Source organism: Papio anubis, chromosome 4 (genome assembly GCF_008728515.1).
Source record: "Papio anubis isolate 15944 chromosome 4, Panubis1.0, whole genome shotgun sequence".
Lineage (NCBI taxonomy): Eukaryota > Metazoa > Chordata > Mammalia > Primates > Cercopithecidae > Papio > Papio anubis.
The window spans coordinates 53,149,045-53,167,067 of record NC_044979.1 but is presented as its reverse complement, the minus strand read 5'-3'; the positions used below and the strand labels follow the sequence as shown (position 1 = coordinate 53,167,067).

General features: G+C 44.7%; 1 protein-coding gene across 21 annotated transcripts in view; it reads right to left on the bottom strand.

Annotated features, from left to right (window-relative positions):
• The window catches only part of ATXN7L1 (ataxin 7 like 1), a 271,623-nt gene that overhangs the window by 20,473 nt on the left and 233,127 nt on the right, over window positions 1-18,023 (bottom strand). For all 21 annotated transcript variants that reach the window (XR_001901098.3, XR_002521130.2, XM_003896449.4 and 18 more), the window contains 3 exons: window positions 17,631-17,914; window positions 14,305-14,387; window positions 13,167-13,423 (listed from right to left, as the gene is read on the bottom strand). Coding sequence is in view for 19 of the 21 variants with exons in the window: in XM_003896449.4 (XP_003896498.3) it covers window positions 13,167-13,423; window positions 14,305-14,387; window positions 17,631-17,914 (624 nt within the window). In the remaining 2 variants the exon portion in view is untranslated. The remainder of the gene's footprint in view (window positions 1-13,166; window positions 13,424-14,304; window positions 14,388-17,630; window positions 17,915-18,023) is intronic.

The window sequence follows — 18,023 nt, the reverse complement described above, 5'->3', positions numbered from 1 at the left end:
AACAGCTTGATTAGCCTCGCCAGTACCTCAGGGAGGGCACATCGGTGGTGACTTTGCATAAGGGAAAACTATCAAGGCTGAAGGGTTTGCAGTGACCAGCTCTCTCTGGTGACCCAGTCATGTTCTGCCCCAGCTGCTGCCCCTGGGGCAGATGACAGGAATGATGGGAAAGCCCAACAGTGTAAGTGGAACATCAGATATGGGAACGTGACAAAGTGAACTGAACCTACACCAGTCTTCTATGAATTCAGTTACAAGTATTCACTCATTTGCAGGTAAGTAAGCTGTACTTGCCATACAATTGCTTTCCTTTGAAAGTGGAAACTGACAGGAAGATCAACCAGGTAAACAAGATTAGGGCAATCACCAAAAATATCAGTAATGAAGAAACACAGTCCTATGCATACGTTCTTTGATACAAAGCTATGATTTTAGGAAACTGTTGTTATACTGACATGAAAAAAAGTTTTGTCCTGCTGATGGGCCACTCATTAGTACCTTACTCTGCACCCATGCCTGTCACTTAATATTGAGCTGTGTGTAGTTTAATTGTATTTTCTGAGGATGACTGTTTCAATTTACATTTTTTATTTATTTACGAGATACTCTTAGTCTATCACCCAGGCTGGAGTACAGTGGTGTGATCTCTGCTCACTGCAACCTCTATCTCCCAGGTTCAAGCGATTCTCCTGCCTCAGCCTCCCGAGTAGTTGGGATTACAGGTGCCCGCCACCATGCCTGGCTAATTTTTGTATTTTTAGTGGAGACAGGATTTCACCATGTTGGCCAGGCTGGTCTTGAACTCCTGACCTCAGGCGATCTGCCCACCTCAGCCTCCCAAAGTGCTGCGATTACAGGCGTGAGCCACCGTGCACAGCTTAAATTTACTTTTTGACAAGCCCTTTTACGTACTGTGGGGCATGATCGGCTCACAGTAGGTGCTAAAGAGATATTTTTTTCAGTGAACGAATGAATGAATTCTGTGTGTGTATAAAACAACCCAACAGATGGCATCTTAATTATGGTTAAGCTTACAAAAAGCAATGTCACAATAAGAGGTAGAATTACCTGCTTCTTAGGCAGTAAAAAACAAAACAACACAAGGCAAAACCAAAATCAAACACATCCACATTAGCAGAAGAGTTAGATGAGGAATAGTCACAGTTAACTGTTACTAGTTTTTACTATTTCTCCACTTCCATCAGGTGATTGAGCAGGGAGAGGTGACAAAGATAGGGAGAAAAAGAAGGAGAAAAAAAGATTGTTTTTCTGCTTTCTGCTTCGAAAGTTGCTCCTTCAAGTCTTATGAAGCAGCACTGCTGATCTGTCTCCCCTCTCTCTTATTTTCACCCTGGATATTTGTTGCTTTGAAATCTTTTCAGGTCTCCAATGCTTGAACTTAAAACAGATTCCAAAAGTATAATCACTTAAAAACAAAACCACAAACGTGAAAACAACCCAAATGTCCATCAGCAGATGACAAGACAAAATATGGTATATTCATTCAATGGAATATTATGCAAGCCTTAAAAAGGAATGAAATTCTGCTACTATACAAATGACACTTGAAAGCATCATACTAAATGAAATAAGCCAGACATGAAGGACAAATATTGGATGGTTCCACTTATATGAGATACCCAGACAGAAAGTAGAACAAGAGTTATCAGGAGTTGGAAGGAGAGGGGAATAGGGAGGGGGTGTTTAGTGGATATACAGCTTCAACTGGAGATGATGAGAAAGTTCTGGAGATGGATGACAGTATAACTACACAACATTGTGAATGTACTTAATGCCACTAGACACTTAAAAATAGTAAATTTTGCGTTATGTATATTTTACTATAAAAACAAAACAAAACAAGGCCATATGTAGTTTTTCAGTGTCATTATAAGAATTCTGTTGGGATGACAATTTATTACGGACTGTCACCTTCTTGTACTATAAAAACAAAGCTGCCATTTATTCTGAGTGTCTACAGGCCAAAGAACGCATCTCCCCAGACGTTCCTCAATGTCTGCTCTTCTGTATCAGGCAGGGCAACAACATTATTGTGTGCTTATGGTTGAAGACCCAAATAATAAAGCAATTTAGATAAAGCTAAAACATAAAAAAAAAACAAAACAAAACCAGTGTCCATAACTCTGCCACCCAAGATCAAGTATTATTAGCATTTTGATTTACATCCTTCCAGACTTTGTTACCATCCACACACATGCAAATGCATCTTAAAGCAAGAACTGGATCACATGATCACCCGGAACATGAAATGTGAGTAGTACATACTATTTTGAGACATGCTTTTTAAAAAACCTAGTGATGTTGTAGAAGTGTTTCCATGTATAGAACTATATCATTTTTAATATTCCCCAGTAATCCATAGTATGAATATATCACAATTTACTTAACAAATCTTCTATTGATGAAGATTTGTTTCCAAACTTTCTAACAGGCTCTCTCTCTATGAAGCCCTCTCCATCATGATAGGTCCTCCTTATCCTGCAGGAGATAGATTAAAAAGGAGCTGGATTTTATTAAGTGTGATAACAGCATCATGGTTATGTAGGGAATTGCCTTTCTTTTTATGTATTTATTTTCATTTTTTAGAGACAGGATCTTGCTCTGTCACCCAGGCTGGAGTGCAGTGGCATGATCATGGCTTACTGCAGCCACAAACTCCAGGGCTCAGGGGATCCACCCGCCTCAGCTTTGTGAGGAGCTTGGTCTATAGGCACGTGCCACAATATCTGGCTCATTTTAAAATTTTTACAGAGACAGGGTCTGCTTATGTTGCCCAGACTGGTCTCAAACTCGTGGCCTCAAATGATCCTCCTTGCTTGGCCTCCCAAAGTGTTGGGATTGCACGTGTGAGCTACTGTGCTAGCCTTGTCTTTCTTTTTTTTTTTTTAGACAGAGTATTGCTCTGTTGCCCAGGCTGGAGTGCAGTGGTGCGACCTCAGCTCAGTGCAACCTCCACCTCCCAGGTTTAAGTGATTCTCCTGCCTTAGCCTGCCAAGTAGCTGGGACTAACAGGCAGGCGCCACTACACTCAGCTAATTTTTGTATTTTTAGTAGAGACAGGGTTTCACCATGTTGGCCAGGCTGGTCTCGAACTCCTGACCTCAGGTGATCTGCCCGCCTCCACCTTCCAAAGTGGTGGGATTACAGGCATGAGCCACCACACCTGGTCCTGTCTTTACTTTTTAAAGATGCATTTGGAAGGCGTTTGAGGTGAAATGCCATGGTATTTGCAATTTACATCAGAACGCATCATCAAAAAATGTAGATGAAGCAAACATAATTGCAAAATATTAATATACTAACTGTTAAAACAAGACCTGTAGGTGTTTAATATACTATTCTCTCTACTTTTCTATACATGGGAAAAATTTCATAATGAAAAAGAGGAAAAACAAAAACAAGAAGAAAATAGAGTTAGCACTACAGGTATATGTAAGAAAGTTACTAAAGAACTTCCTATTTTTTGGTGTTTTATTTTTCTTCGGCTTTACTGAGGTATAACATCTTACACTTATCATACATAAATAAAATTGTATATATTTAAGGTATACAATGTGATTTGGTATATACGTACATTGTAAAACGATTACCACAAGTTAGCTAACATATGTCACCTCGCAGTTACCAGTTTTTTTTTTTCCATGGTGAGAACATTTTTTATTTTTATTTTTTAGAGACACGGTCTCTGTCTGTCTCCCAAGCTGGAGTGCGGTGGAGCAATCACTCACTGTATTCACAGGGACTCCTGGGCTCATGGGATCTTCCCACCTCAGCCTCCCAAGTAGCTGGGACTACAGGCATGAGCCACTGAGCCCAGTGAAATTTGCTTCAGATCTACTTATTTAGCAAATTTCGAGTACATAATACAGTATTATTAACTAGAGTCACCATGCTGGATATTAGATCCCCAGAACGTATTCATCTTGTAACTGAAAGTTGTCCAATATCTCCCCATTTCTCCCAACCCTTAGCCCCAAACAACCGGCATTCTACTCTCTCTTTCTGTGAATTTGGCTGTTTTAGATTCCACCTGTAACTGAAATCATACAGTAGTTGTCATTCTGTATCTGAATTTACTTAGCATAATGCTCTCAAGTTCATTCATGTTGTAGAAAATGACAGGATTTCCTTCTTTTTTATTGTTAAATAATATTTCCTTCTCTCTCTATATAAATGTATTATTATTATTATTGTTGTTATTTATTTATTTTGGAGATGGAGTCTCCCTCTGTCACCCAGGCTGGAGTGCAGTGGTGTGATCTTGGCTCACTGCAACCTCTGCTTTCCAGGTTCAAGTGATTCTCCTGCCTCAGCCTTCTGAGTAGCTGGGATTAAGGCGCCCACCACCACGCCCAGCTTATTTTTTTGTATTTTTAGTAGAGATGGGATTAAGCCATGTTAACTAGGCTGGTCTCAAACTCCTGACCTCAAGTGATCCACCCGCCTTAGCCTCCCAAAGTGCTGGGATTACAGGTGTAGACCACTGCGCCCAGCCTTATTACTGTTTTTTTTGAGACACAGTCTCACTCCTTCACCCAGGCTGGAGTGCAGTGTAACCTCCGCCTTCCAGGTTCAAGCAAGCAATTCTCGTGCCTCAGCCTCCTGAGTAGCTGGGATTACAGGCACATGCGACCATGCTCGGCTAATTTCTTTCTTTCTTTCTTTTTTTTTTTTTGCGACAGAGTCTCACTTCTTCACCCAGGCTGGAGTACAGTGGTGCAATCTTGGCTCACTGCAACCTCTGCCTCCCAGGTTCAAGTGATTCTCCTACCTCAGCCTCCAAAGCAGCTGGGATTACAGGCATGCACCACCACATCTGGCTAATTTTTGTATTTTTAGTAGAGACAGGGTTTCACCATGTTGGCCAGGCTAGTCTCGAACTCTTGACCTCAAGTGATCCGCCCACCTCAGCCTCCCAAAGTGCTGGGATTACAGGCATGAGCCACTGCACCAGGCTGAAATTTTATATATATATATATCTTCATTCATCCCTCAATGAACACTTAGGTTGTTTCCATATCTTGGCCATAATGCTGCCATGAGCATGGAAATGTGAAGAACTTCCTGTCAAACAGGGCAGATAGATCACACATATTTCTCTCTTCTCTCTTCCAAAATCTTACTAAAATAACAGTAAAGAGATAAAAAAGGCATTAGCTTTAAAGAACAATGAGATCAGCAGAAATGTGATAGTTACGATGATGACTTTCTAACATCAATTTAACTCCTAAACCAATAACAGGAATCTCTTTCATTTTGCTTGCTAATGATTGGTTTAGAAAAGGACATGAGAAATTTTTTTAAAATTATTTTTTGTGGTAGAAGGCTTTTGGAATGCTTTTTCTCACTTCAAAAAAGAGGCATCCAGCCTGGGGAACATGGTGAAGCCCCATCTCTACAAAAAATGCAAAGAGTAGCCAGGCATGGTGGCAGGAACCTATAGTCCCAGCTACTCGGGAGGCTGAGGTGGGAGGTTTGCTTGAGCCTGGGAGGCAGAGGTTGCACTGAGATCATGCCACTGCACTCCAGTCTGGGGGACAGAGTGAGACCCTGTCTCAAAAAAGAAAAAAAAAAGAGACACAAGGCTCTGGTGGGGGATGTTGATAGTGGCAGAGGCTATGCATGTGTGGGCAGGAGGTATATAGGAAACATGTATACCTTCTGCTCAACTTTGCTCAGTTTTGCTGGGAAACTAAAACTCCTCTAAAACATAAAGTTTATTAAGAAAAAAGAGACACACAGGAAAGGTGGTCCTCAGCTTCATCTGGACCTTGTTATATCTACATGTGCCTGGAATTGCTACAGCTGCTTTGCTACAGGATTTGAGGATGAAGTCAAAAGACTGAGGAGGGTGGAATAAAAGAAGGGCCGTGAAGGCGAGTCACTCTCTGATGGTTGGGGACTGGTGCTCCTCCACCTCGGGACCTCATGTAGCACGCAATAAGTTTCCTAATTATTTAAATGGATGGTAGTCTATGTTTTCTGCTACTTGCACCTGAAGCATCCTAACCGATACAAGCATATGAGATTTTAATATTAAGAAAACAGGATGTGGCCAGAGAAGTATTAACTAACGGGAAAGGAACTGACCTACTATAGAACCTCCAAGAAGCTGGGCACCTCTAGGACATTCCTAGAGCAGCAGAAGTCATAGGTGAGGTGAGGACTAAATACAGCTTGAGAGTTGAAGGTCTTAATACATAGCAATTAGACCTAAAGGTCATGTCTACCACCTCACACAACCAGATGATGAGTTATCACCATTTCTGCCAGTACACCCTCTTCGGTACCCCAATAAACTTTCTGGAGTCTCGCTTTGTCACCCAGGCTGGAGTGCAGTGGTACTGTCTCAGCTCACTGCAACCTCTGCCTCCCAGGTTCAAGCAATTCTCCTGCCTCAGCCTTCCAAGTAGCTGGGATCACAGGCGCGTGCCACCACACCCAGCTAATTTTTGTACTTTTAGTAGAGGCAGGGTTTCACCATGTTGGCCAGGCTGGTCTCGAATTCCTGGCCTCAAGTGATCTGCCCGCCCCAGCCTCCCAAAGTGCTAGGATTACAGGCGTGAGCCATCGCACCCGGCCAACGACAATAAACTTGCTAACAAGAGAGCAAAGGTTTACTTGCCAGAGAAGTTGAACTGGAGAGATTCTAGATACGGGGCCATCAGGCTCAGCACAGAGTAGGAGTGAGGCACAGGGCTGGACACAGGGGAACTGTGGGCCATTTCTAGTCAGGACTTCCAGAATGCCTACTGCCAGGCACATCACCAGTCAGGCTTCTATCTTTGAGAAACTGAATGGTCCCAGAGAAGGCTTCCAGATCTTGCCTTTGGAAATCCTTAAACAAAAGGCTGAGTGGTGATCAGAAAATTGTGACTGACAATCTCCCACACAGACTTCCAATTAGGCTGTTAGAGCCTCTCTTCTAAATGTGCATGGTTAGGGATGGCCCAACACTGCCGGAGCATCTCCAGTGTGAGGCTGCCCAACCACACATCAAAGACATGAACACAGAAAGGAAACAAACCTGGAAAAAACTAAGATGATGATGGAAAGAGAAAAAACTAAAAAACCTATCTTCAAAGATATTAGGATGTTATTGCCTCTGAAAAACGATCGTGGTATAGTGTAAGAAACAACCAGATAAAGAGAACCAGATCCTAAAAAATAGGAAAGCATCATGAATGATTTAAAATACCATTTTTGAAGATAAAGTCAAAGAAAATATTTCAGAAAGTAGAACAAGGAGATTAAGAGACAAAAAGAGGTAAGAGAGCTAAAGGTCCAACATCCAATTAATAGAAAGTCAAGAAAGAAAGAATAAAGACAATAGTGGGGAGAAAATCATCTAAGATGTAACACAGGAAAATATCCCAGAAGAGGAAAAGTATCTCCAGATTGAATGAGCTACTGAGTACCCAGTACAATGAAAGAAAATGAGCTACATCAAGAGTGATCAGCTGGGTGCAGTGGTTCACATCTGTAATCCCAGCACTTTGGGAGGCTGAGATTGCTTGAGCCCAGATATTCAAGACCAGCCTGGGCAACACAGCAAGACCCTGTCTCTGTAAAAAAATAAAAAGATTAGCCAGGGGCAGAGGCTTGCACCTGTAGTCCCAGGTACTTGAGAGACTGAGGTGGGAGGATCATTTGAAGCCAGGAGTTTGAAGCTGGGAATAAGCTATGATTGTACCACTGCACTCCAGCCTGGGTTACAGAGTGTAACCTTGTCTTAAAAAAAAAGAGTGACTACTGTATGAACTTCCACAGCCCCCAGGCTTCAGAGTAAAAAACTGGATGTGTGCAAAGAAATGATAATCAGAATAATATTAAACTTCTTGATAAAATTTTCAATGCTATAAATCAATGAAAAAATGTCTTCAAAATTATGCAGGGAAATGATTTTCAATCCAGTTATATACTCAGATAGATTATCAATTTAAGTGTGAGAGTAGAATAAAAATATTTTCAAGTGTGCAAGGATTCTAAATATTGACCTCCCACACATCTTTTCACAGGAAGCTAATGGAGGAGGTACTCCATCAAAATTTAAAGGTGCAAACTAAGAAGGAGGCAGTCACTTGGATCCAGGAAACAGGCGTTTGAACACAGAAAGAGCAAAGACATGTTCCAGGATGGCAGAAACTGTTTTCATTCATTTCATTATTTAAGCACAATTTAATTTTTGAACTATGTGCCTATCTTACTCTGATTTTTAAAAATGCAGGCTGAGCGCTGTGGCTCATGCCTGTAATCCCAGCCCTTTGGGAGGCTGAGGTGGGTGGATCACCTGAGGTCAGGAGTTCGAGACCAGCCTGGCCAACATGGAGAAACCCCATCTCTACTAAAAATACAAAAATTAGCCAGCCTATGGTGGTAGGCGCTTGTAATCCCAGCTACTAGAGAGGCTGAGGCAGGAAAATCACTTGAACCCGGGAGGTGGAGGTTGTCATGAGCTGAGATCATGACACTGCTCTCCAGCTTGGGCGACAGGAGGGAGATTATGTCTTAAAACAATAATAACAACAAAAAAAGCAGTGTAATTAAGAAGAAAACCAGCTGAAACACTCTATAATAATTGCCAGATAAAAGAGGAGATGAGTGGAATATTCCTGGGGAGTAAGCTGAGCGTGGAAGCTGTGCTGTAGCCCACAACTAGCTGTGGGAGCAAAGGGAGAAACAGGGACGCATGATGGTGTGCTCGTGTGTGCACACACACCAGGAGGAGGGAGCTCCGCACCACTTCCTTTCGGGCTCATTGCCCTCAGGGTGCATTCAGCCTCCTGGAGGTGATATAGTGGTGGATGCTTTCAGGACCTGTTAGCTCTGATTGCTGCACTCCAGGATGATACCTGGAGGGAAGAAGTTCACTGGAACCAGCTTGGGTCTCGGAAAAAGTGAGGCTTGGGTGAGGAGTGATGGGGAATGGGGCAATGAGTCACAGGAAGGTGTTGACACAGTCACTCAAGTTTGTTTAGTTGCCATTCACTCTTTCTCCCTCCATACTACATCACCTGTCCCCCATCTGTCCACCAGTCTGGTCTAAAGTCAAAGCATAGGATGACGGGTCTTGTCCAGTTCAACTCAGGGAAATGCAGAGAAAGTCCTACCTTACTACTTTGAGGAAGCAGAGCATTAGTTTGTCTGAGTGCGTTGAGGAAGAGAGCAGAGGGCAATTGACCTTGATTCATTCCTTACTATTTGACCTTAATTCAGTCCTTACTATGTGCCAGGCATGAAATGTACATTTCTTATTCCAGCCACCTTAGGTGAGTAAACTAGCATCTGCCTTTCTTAGATGAGATTTTTTTTTTCCCTTTTGGTGGAGAATGGGGTCTGGCTATGTTGCCAAGGCTGCTCTTGAATTCCTGGGCTCAAGTTATTCTCTCACTTCTGCCTTCTGAAATATTGGGATTACATACATGAGCCACTGCGCCTGGTCTCAGATGAAGAAACTGTTACAAAGCTAATAAGAAACGGAGGGGTTTTGTGCCTGTCTCCATAACCTCAAAGCCCTCCAGACTGAGAAACAGATGTAGAAACAGCACAGGGACAAATATATAAGAAGTCAGGGAGAGAATAAGGCCGGGCGTGGCAGCTCATGCCTGTAATCCTAGCACTTGGAGAGGCCAAGGCAAGAGGACTGCTTGAGCCCAGGTGTTCAAGACCAGCCTGGGCAACATAGTGAGACTCTGTCTCTACAAAAAAAAAAAAAAAAAAAAAAAAAAAAAAGGGAGAGAATTGGCTTGAAGTGTGGCAATATCACTATCCTAATGAGATGCAGAATGGAACAGAAGTTGCTTTTATTCCAGACTCATCTCTGCCCTTTGTCAGGAATCTAGGACCTTCTGCCTCTCTCCACACTGCCCTCGTCAGTCTAAGATTAACTAAGTTTGCCCTTTTATACTTTAGACTGCATGTGTAAGCATCTACGAGACAGAGGGGACTGTGCCCAGATTTTGTGGCACCAGTTTCCTGAGGGCTCTCAGCCTGGCTTGTCAGAGCCCAGCCCTCTTTGCCCTTTAAAACAGTCCCAGTGGCGGTGGCTGGCCTAGTCATCCACAACCCTCGGGCTTTTTGGAGCAAGCAACGTGTCCCTTTAGAGTTGGAGGCAAAGAAACTGAACCTATGAGTGTGTTATTCCAGGCCCCTCGGGCTGGGGGCAGAAGCATGGAGGGCAGGCATATGGAAACCAGGCAGTGTCAAGGCCGGCATTCACTGCCTTCGCCTTCCTGTGGAGTGCCCCTCCCACTCACTAATAGCTACCATCCATGGACTGCTTCTTATGTGCTTGGTACCTTCTCATTTCACTCTCATTAGCTCCACTGTACAGATGAGCAATCTGAGGCGAGACAGGCTAAGAACCATGACCAAGCTTACCTAGTTAGTAGGCATGGAGTTGAGATTTCCACTTCAAATCCCATTCCAACCCTTGTTATCTAACTTTAACTTTTCTAATTCTAGACTCAAGTTCCCTTTTTAGCAATCCCTGACAAGAATGGGTTGCAATGTAAGAATATGAGAACGAAAATATTTTCAAGGTTAACAAAAAGATACGTATGAAATAAATTCACACACGTTAGCATTTCCTACAAAGGGAATTCACAAGTGGGAGGGGATGACAATAAATTCCATTCATGTGCGATAGTTTTTTTTTTTGCCAAGTACAGATAATCTGTGTAGATGAAACATCTATTGTATATACATCAATATGAGTAAAGCAATGTTTTTGTAAGTTTTGTGGGATTACAATATTCAACTCTGATCATGGCTCTTCAATCTTTGATTGCAGGGGATCTTGTCCTAAACTAAGACAAGTGCAGGACATTTTCCTGCTTAACTTTGGAAAAGAACTCGCCCCTGAGTTTTCTGGTGCCTAACCCAATCTTGAAAAGATCCTCAAAGATGATTCTGTGGGCTGGGTATGGTGGCCCATGCCTGTAATGTCAGCACTTTGGGAGGCCGAGGTGGGGGAATCACCTGAGGTCAGGAGTTCGAGACTAGCTTGGCCAACATGGTGACAGTGCATCTCTACTAAAAATACAAAAAATTAGCTGGGCATGGTGGCATACGCCTGTAATCCCAGCAACTTGAGAGTCTGAGGCAGGAGAATTGCTGGAACCCGGGAGGCGGAGGTTGCAGTAAGCCAAGATCGTGCCATTGCACTCCAGCCTGGGCGACAGAGTGAAACTCCATCTCAAAAAAAAAAAAAAAGATTCTGTTACCAACATGTGTAATGTGTTCCTCTGCCCCCCCAGCTTCTTTTCCAGAAACATTCTTTTTGCTGATTAACCTCACCCATCCTTTTCTGCTTCCTTAAGAGAACACAAACAGCTGGCATTTCTCTATAGATGAACATTCCCCTGAAAATTAAACCCAGAAGAAACAGTCGGAGCAGATCCTTCAGGCTCCGCTCTTTTATTATTTAACGGCTGCTCCCTTGTTTCTCTGTTAAGCCAGGTACCACTGCCTGGTGAGAAGTGCCTCCATCAGTCAAAAATAGATGGAGATTTGTATAATCAAAGAAGGCTTTCAAACTGGGTTCCCTGGAGTCCTTGGGGATCCCAAGGAGATCCTTGAGAGGGTGTAGGGGACAGTGGCTCTGGGTACATGTGTGAGCTTAGCCGGCTTCAGGGGGAGGCAAGTCTACTTTCCTCTCAGGTACCCAGGTTGTGCTGGAATGAAAATGTTCGACAGCTACAAAGAAGTTTAAAAGCCGCTCTATATAGAATTGAAACCCCTTCCAGAAGTTTGGAACAGAACTGTGGCCTCAACTCTAAAACAAGGGTAATATCCTTAACCAACACCCCACATGACAGTGAGAAGTCATTACAAAATGATCTTGCAAAGCGAGGGGTGGCCAGGAAAGTAGCATGTCCACGGCGACAGTAACGCCACGATGGTGAGCATGATGGAAGTGTTGGGGGTGGCAATTCCATCTGACCGCATCCTCCTGAACGCCTGAGGCTGAGCTTGGCCATAGTGACAGAGGGACTATGGCTGTCAAACTGGGTCAGGCTTGCACCAACATGGAAGGCATCAGGGTGAGAGCCTGGCAGATCAGGAGTGACTGCTACCAAATATTTGTTTTTGCTTTAAAAATCAACTCCCTCCCCTTCTTTTATGACTATGTCCTCTTAAAGCCTATTTGCTACTCGTTGAGATTCACACTGTATGCATAAAGAACATCAGATAATATCGTTATCTGCACTTCTCATGGAGTATTATTAATGTTTCCTTTTTATACAAATTATGGATACTTGATTCTTATCTCATTTTTTTAAACTCCAAATTCCTGAAAAGCGGGGTCTAGCTTCATTAATCTCTGTACCCCTGCCTGAGAGTACCTAACATGGAATCTTGCTTATGGAACGAGCGCTCAATAAATATTTTTGAATAAGTGGTTCTCTGTCCCATTATTTGGGAATTGAGCTGCTGCCCATCAAAACGGACATGCATGGATTTTAAATTACTTTTAATCCAAATGAGTGTTAATTCTGTTTTCTATTTTTTCCTTTCTGTCCGGGACAACCACATAGAACCCCAAACAGGTGGCCCAGAAGAGTAGCTTTCCTGGTGTGGAGAGACATGTAAGGACAAACAACCTCTGCTATGCCAATTTCCCCTTTCATCCTGATGATAGGAGAGCGTGGAAAACAAATACGTGGCAAGTGGACTAGCATGGTGCAGTGAGCACCTAAGAGGTGCTAACGGCCTATCCACCCGGGTTTCCCATCTGCTCCAGGAATCGTCAACTAACATAAAAACCCAGGCAACCAGGAAGTCACCTGGTGACTGATGTGTCACAGTTCCAGGTATTTGTTTCCAGCTTATTCTTGCTCTGTAAAAACACACACTGTCTGATATAAGGTCTGCTAGTCTGCCATGAAGTCCACTGCTGCTGACAATGGTGATGACAGTGATGATGATAATGATGACAGCAGTAAAATCTGTTGAACACTATGTGGCAGGCACTGGGCTGGGCCTTTTATGTACATTATCTCATTAAAACTTTACTACTGCCTTACGAAGTAGTACTATTATGACTTCCATTTAACACATAATCAGACCACACGCCACAGACCAGGCTAGCTAAAGTCGCTTGACCAAGCATTCAGGGCTTCCAGCGTCAAGGTGGTACTTACCTAGGAAGTACAGAGTTAGGTGGCCTGGATTTTGCAGGGGATGCAACTTTCGGTTCTGGCCCAGAGCTTCCTGAAGACCCTGGCAGAGAATCCTGCGCCGGCCCGGATTGGTTGGGAAGTATTTCCCTCGTGGAAGTCAGGAGATGCTCTTTATCTTTAACTTCTTTTTCCCGGGACTTGGCTTTGTGTTCTGCCAGGAGGAGGTCGAATTGCTTTTTCCGGCCTGGGACTGCCCTCCGATGGCTTAGCGAATGTGTCTAAGGAGAAGAGAAATGAAAAGCACAGCCTCTTTGATCAGCACATAAACCTGCTTCCCCAGACCCTCCATTTCAGAAATAGCAATTCATGGAAATTTAGAGGTGCTTGAAAAGTCAACTTCAAGGCAACAGCTCCTGTTCTGCGGCTAGGAAGAGGCAGAGACCACACGAACGCAACCATGCCCTACACTCCTGGTGTTACGAAGCCAAAGCTTCCTCCAAAAAATGGCATAGGATGACGAGCTTCAGCGCAGAACCCATGAAAACCTCTCTGATGAAAGGCAACTGCGAGGGAATGCTAGAGTTAATCCAGGTGCAGGTGGGAGGCTCGATTCGGCCCAGACAAACAGAGCCACCAAGCAGAGAGGGCCATCGCCTTGATCCCAAGAAGCACTAGCAGTTCAGCATGAAATACAGGGCTTTGGGCGACCCAATGGCGGCCGCCTTGGGTCAGCTGTTCCCCTGGCCACCCCGGTGTGGCTGGATCAGGGGCGCGGCATATCATCCTCCCCTCCAGGGCTGCCTTTCAGGGCGCTGCCGCCGCCGCCGCCGCCGCCGCCGCCGCTGCTCCTGCATACATTAAAACGTAGCAGGCTTTAGAACCGCCTGTGAGTGCCTATAAATACAATTTACTGTCTGGCCTCACAAGTAACAGGGGAAGCCTAGTTTTTTTTTTTTTTTTTTTTTTCCTTCTTAAAAAGCCAGCCAGCTTGAGGCAGGCACTCTGCTACCATGGACGAGAAGAAAGCATTTCCCTTACAAAGAACAGCTGGGGGTCATGTCGAGGTTCCACACCCTGCCGTGTGCAGAGAGTGGCATGCAAACATTTCGACAAAGGCCCCAGCCAGAGCAGGAAGTATTTTTTATGGAAAGAGAAATACCTTGCAGGTGAGGGATCTTGTGCAAGGTTTCTTTGTCTCGGGATCCAATACTCCACAGTGTTTATTTGGGTCAAATTCTCTCTCTGGTTTAAGAAACAAACAAAAAATATAAGAAAAAAGGAGACTAAATAGAATTTGGCATTAAGACTACATTTTAAAAAAAATGCACATTTGCACCAACAAGTGAGACATTGTCAGGCAATCTGGTTTTTGTTTTTTTTTTGTTTTGTTTTTTGTTTTCTCAACCAGCTGCTAAAGTGCTTCCAGAACGCTGGGGGAAAATGGTGCTCCCCTCTGAACCCAGAGTTCCCAAGTCTAGCTTCCGCAGCAACGCCGAATGCAGCACAAGGGTTGGGGAATAGGGTGGGAGTGGGGACCAAAGGGAAGGAGAGGAGCCGTGCTGCTCTTAATGCTCTTAATGCTTTATTTTACTTGCAATGGTTCCACAGGTCCTTGGCATTTGGGCATAGCTGGCTGCAGACCAGGGAGAGCCACCTGAGACCCAGTGGCCCCTTTCCTGGGCTGCTCCAAGAGTACAGACACCCTGACTCCAGTTCCTGCCTTCCTGCTAGTTTTAGCCATGTAAGTGGAAGATTATTCCTTCACATGTCGGAGTGACCTGCCTCTCTCACGCTTGACAAAGCCCTCAGCGCAGGCTTTGCACACAGCCTCGCTGACCACAAACACCATTTACCTGATTGAGGGACACTCTGGCAGTGTTACAAGCAGGGGCAGGGGAGAAGGCTGAACTTGAAGGTGTAGAGAGGGCAGGGCCTGCTAATCTCACAGCTGCTCCCTGTCCCCACTGCTCTGGGCCTGATGCTTCACGTGGGAATAAAACAGGGCAGGCTGCCCTCGTGGGATGAAGGATGTCTGTGCGGAGAGGCCAGGCTTCCCCAGCTCCTGCCTTCCAGTTGACTGTGGACAGTTTGTGTGGAGGTTACTTCTAAGGAGCCTGTTCTTTCTATGTCCATCTTGGGTCCTTCACCCCCACCAGGATGACAATCATGCTGTCCTCACCTTTAAAATGAGGGGAATGTGAGGTGATCTCTTTTGTTCATTTTTATTTTTTGAGACAGGGTCTCGCTCTGTTACCCAGGCTGAAGTGCGTGGTGTGATCACAAGGCTCACTGCAGCCTCGACCTCCTGGGCTCAACCTCCTGAGCAGCTGGAACTAGAGGCATGCACCACCACACCTGCCTAATTTTGGTTTTATTTGTAGACACGGGGTCTCACTACATTGCCCAGGCTAGGTGATCTCTTAAGGATCCTTTGGGCTTTAAAATTCCACCTCTTGGATGGCCTGTGCTGTTTCTGGAAGGCACCAAGCAAACACGTAAGTCCTGCAGAGCAGGAATGACACAGCCCTCTGGGCATGTGGGGAGACTGGCAGCAGTGCTGCTGGTGGTACGGGGTATACAGAAATTGGTGGTATGTTCTTAAGACCCTTGAATGGCTGCAAACTCAAAAAAGGTTACCTAGCCAGAAAACTGTCTGAAATTGTTGGAGTGAACTCCGAGCATATAATAATGCTCAGATTATAACATAATAAATGAATGTATTCAATTTTCAAAGCTTTGAGGGTCATGGGGAGGTTGCAATGGTGTTACCAATGATGTGCACAAGAAAACTATTCTATACCCAAGACAGATTCCCTGGCTGGTTACCAAAACGCCTCTCTGCTTTTTTGCTTTTTGTCTGCCTTTTCTCTCTCTTTTTTTTTTAGCTTCACTTAGAAAAAAAACCTGCTAGGCCTGGAGATGCTGGTTTGCTCGGGGCCCTTTCTGGCCAGGCTGCCTGGTGTGGTGTTTTTTCTTGGGTCTGTCAGAGTCAGGCATGTGCCTGGTCCCACACCAGCGCCTCATGTCGACCTGGAGCTGAGCAGGCTGTTGGCTGGGGGTAGGAGCTGGCTGCCAAATGTGAAAGTGAGGCAGAAACAAGCAAAAGACCCAATGAGACAAGACAACCCACAAAATGCAAAAACAACGTGCGGCAGAAAAATCCCCAAACAACTTCAGATGGGGTTACAGGCTGGAAGCCAAGGCTGTGCTTCTGCTATGGCGAGGACCCCTCAGCCTCCAGCCACTGTGCCCACGCCTACTGGTTTTCTGGGGATGTTGTTACCACCTCTAAAGAGTGAAACTGAGCTTTTCATTCAGGAAGAGCCAGGCGCTGGGGGCTCCAGCCCGAACCGTGAGGCCCACAGTGCTTAGGGAGAGCAACAGGCTCTAGCTTTCTCTCTTGACAGTGGGTGAGCAGTGCAGGCAAAGATGTGCAAGGTACAATACCTGCTTTATTTGAATGCTTTGGGCCTGAGGGACTTTTCAGACATAATTTTAAAAAGAGTTACAGATGAAAGATAGAAAAACTAGAACTACAGACAAATACAGAGTAGACAATAAAAATTACCCACAATTCCCTGGGTGCTTACAAATCAAGCTTAACCTGAGGACAGTTTCTCTGTCACAGGGTGGCTGTCACTGCATTTTACTTTCTCTGGCCACCATCAGGGAGTGCCCATGATGTGTGAAGAAGTTATGAAATATATAGCTTCTCCTGGTCTTTTGGAGAGAGTAAAAACTGCCAGATTTAGTTCTACAGCAGATAGATCCAAAGCAAACATTACCCATATAAGTGCCTCTAAAAGATAACCATCAGATAACCATCATCCCATGTGCCTCTTCCAGCACCCCAGTGTCTGCTCAGACAACCAAGGAGTAGACCCACAAGAGACCGTCCCAATACCCTATCGGCTGTGCCAGCCCTAGTGTTCCTGTTTGGGAATTCCAACCTGATTATGGGGGATAGACAGTTGTAAACCCAACTGCAGAATCAACCTGGAAACTCCTGAGGCCAAAGGACAGAGGCTGTGTGTGCCTGTGCAGCACAGCTGCTGGCGGGGCTGTCCCTCACATGCCTTGAGGCACCATGAGAACCCTGTGTGTTGTCCAGCTTCCCAGCAGTGAAGCTTCTATGGAAGCCAGGGCTAGTTCAATCTGTTTGCATGATATGGATACACAGAATCACCTGCTCACAAGACCCTCGGAATGTACAGAGTAGGTCGGTGCAGAGCACCCTGCCTCCCAGGTTGCTAGGGTAACTCCCACTAAGCACTGAACTGAGTGAGGGACTTCATCTGCCCAGGGAAGAAAAGACCTGGTTTTCCCTTGCGTTTTTAGGTGGGGTTCCTACTTGCAGGTAAACTCTGCGTCCCCCTTAAAATGAAACAGACCTGCTTAATGATAAGAGCACATCAGTCCTTGGTTATGGCTGCCACTCCCTTTCAGTCTAATCTTGAGTCAGACCCTGATGACACTGACACATACCTGAAAGTCTCCTGTAAGGCTTGTTGCTGTTTTTGGTGCCATTTTGGTGTTTCTTGTCTATGGTGGATGGCAGAATTCCTTTGCCATTTAAGATCTTCTCTGGTGAAGGCGGCACTGACTTGGACATCAGGACAGGCTTAATTAAAGAAGGGGTGGAGACGGCAGAGGATGAGGTGGAGGAGGCAGAAACTGCAGTAGTGGTTGTAGAGTTCATTTTGACATTGGCACCATCTGCCTTCACTAGGTTAGGAATTTTCTCTAAACTGACTACAGGAACCGGAACGCTGAAAAATAAATGAACAAACACGCACAATTGCCTTCTTTGATACACCTAGTCTGCTGAGGAACCATACCCGCTTATCATTATCAGAACATTTCCTTATCACTTATTTA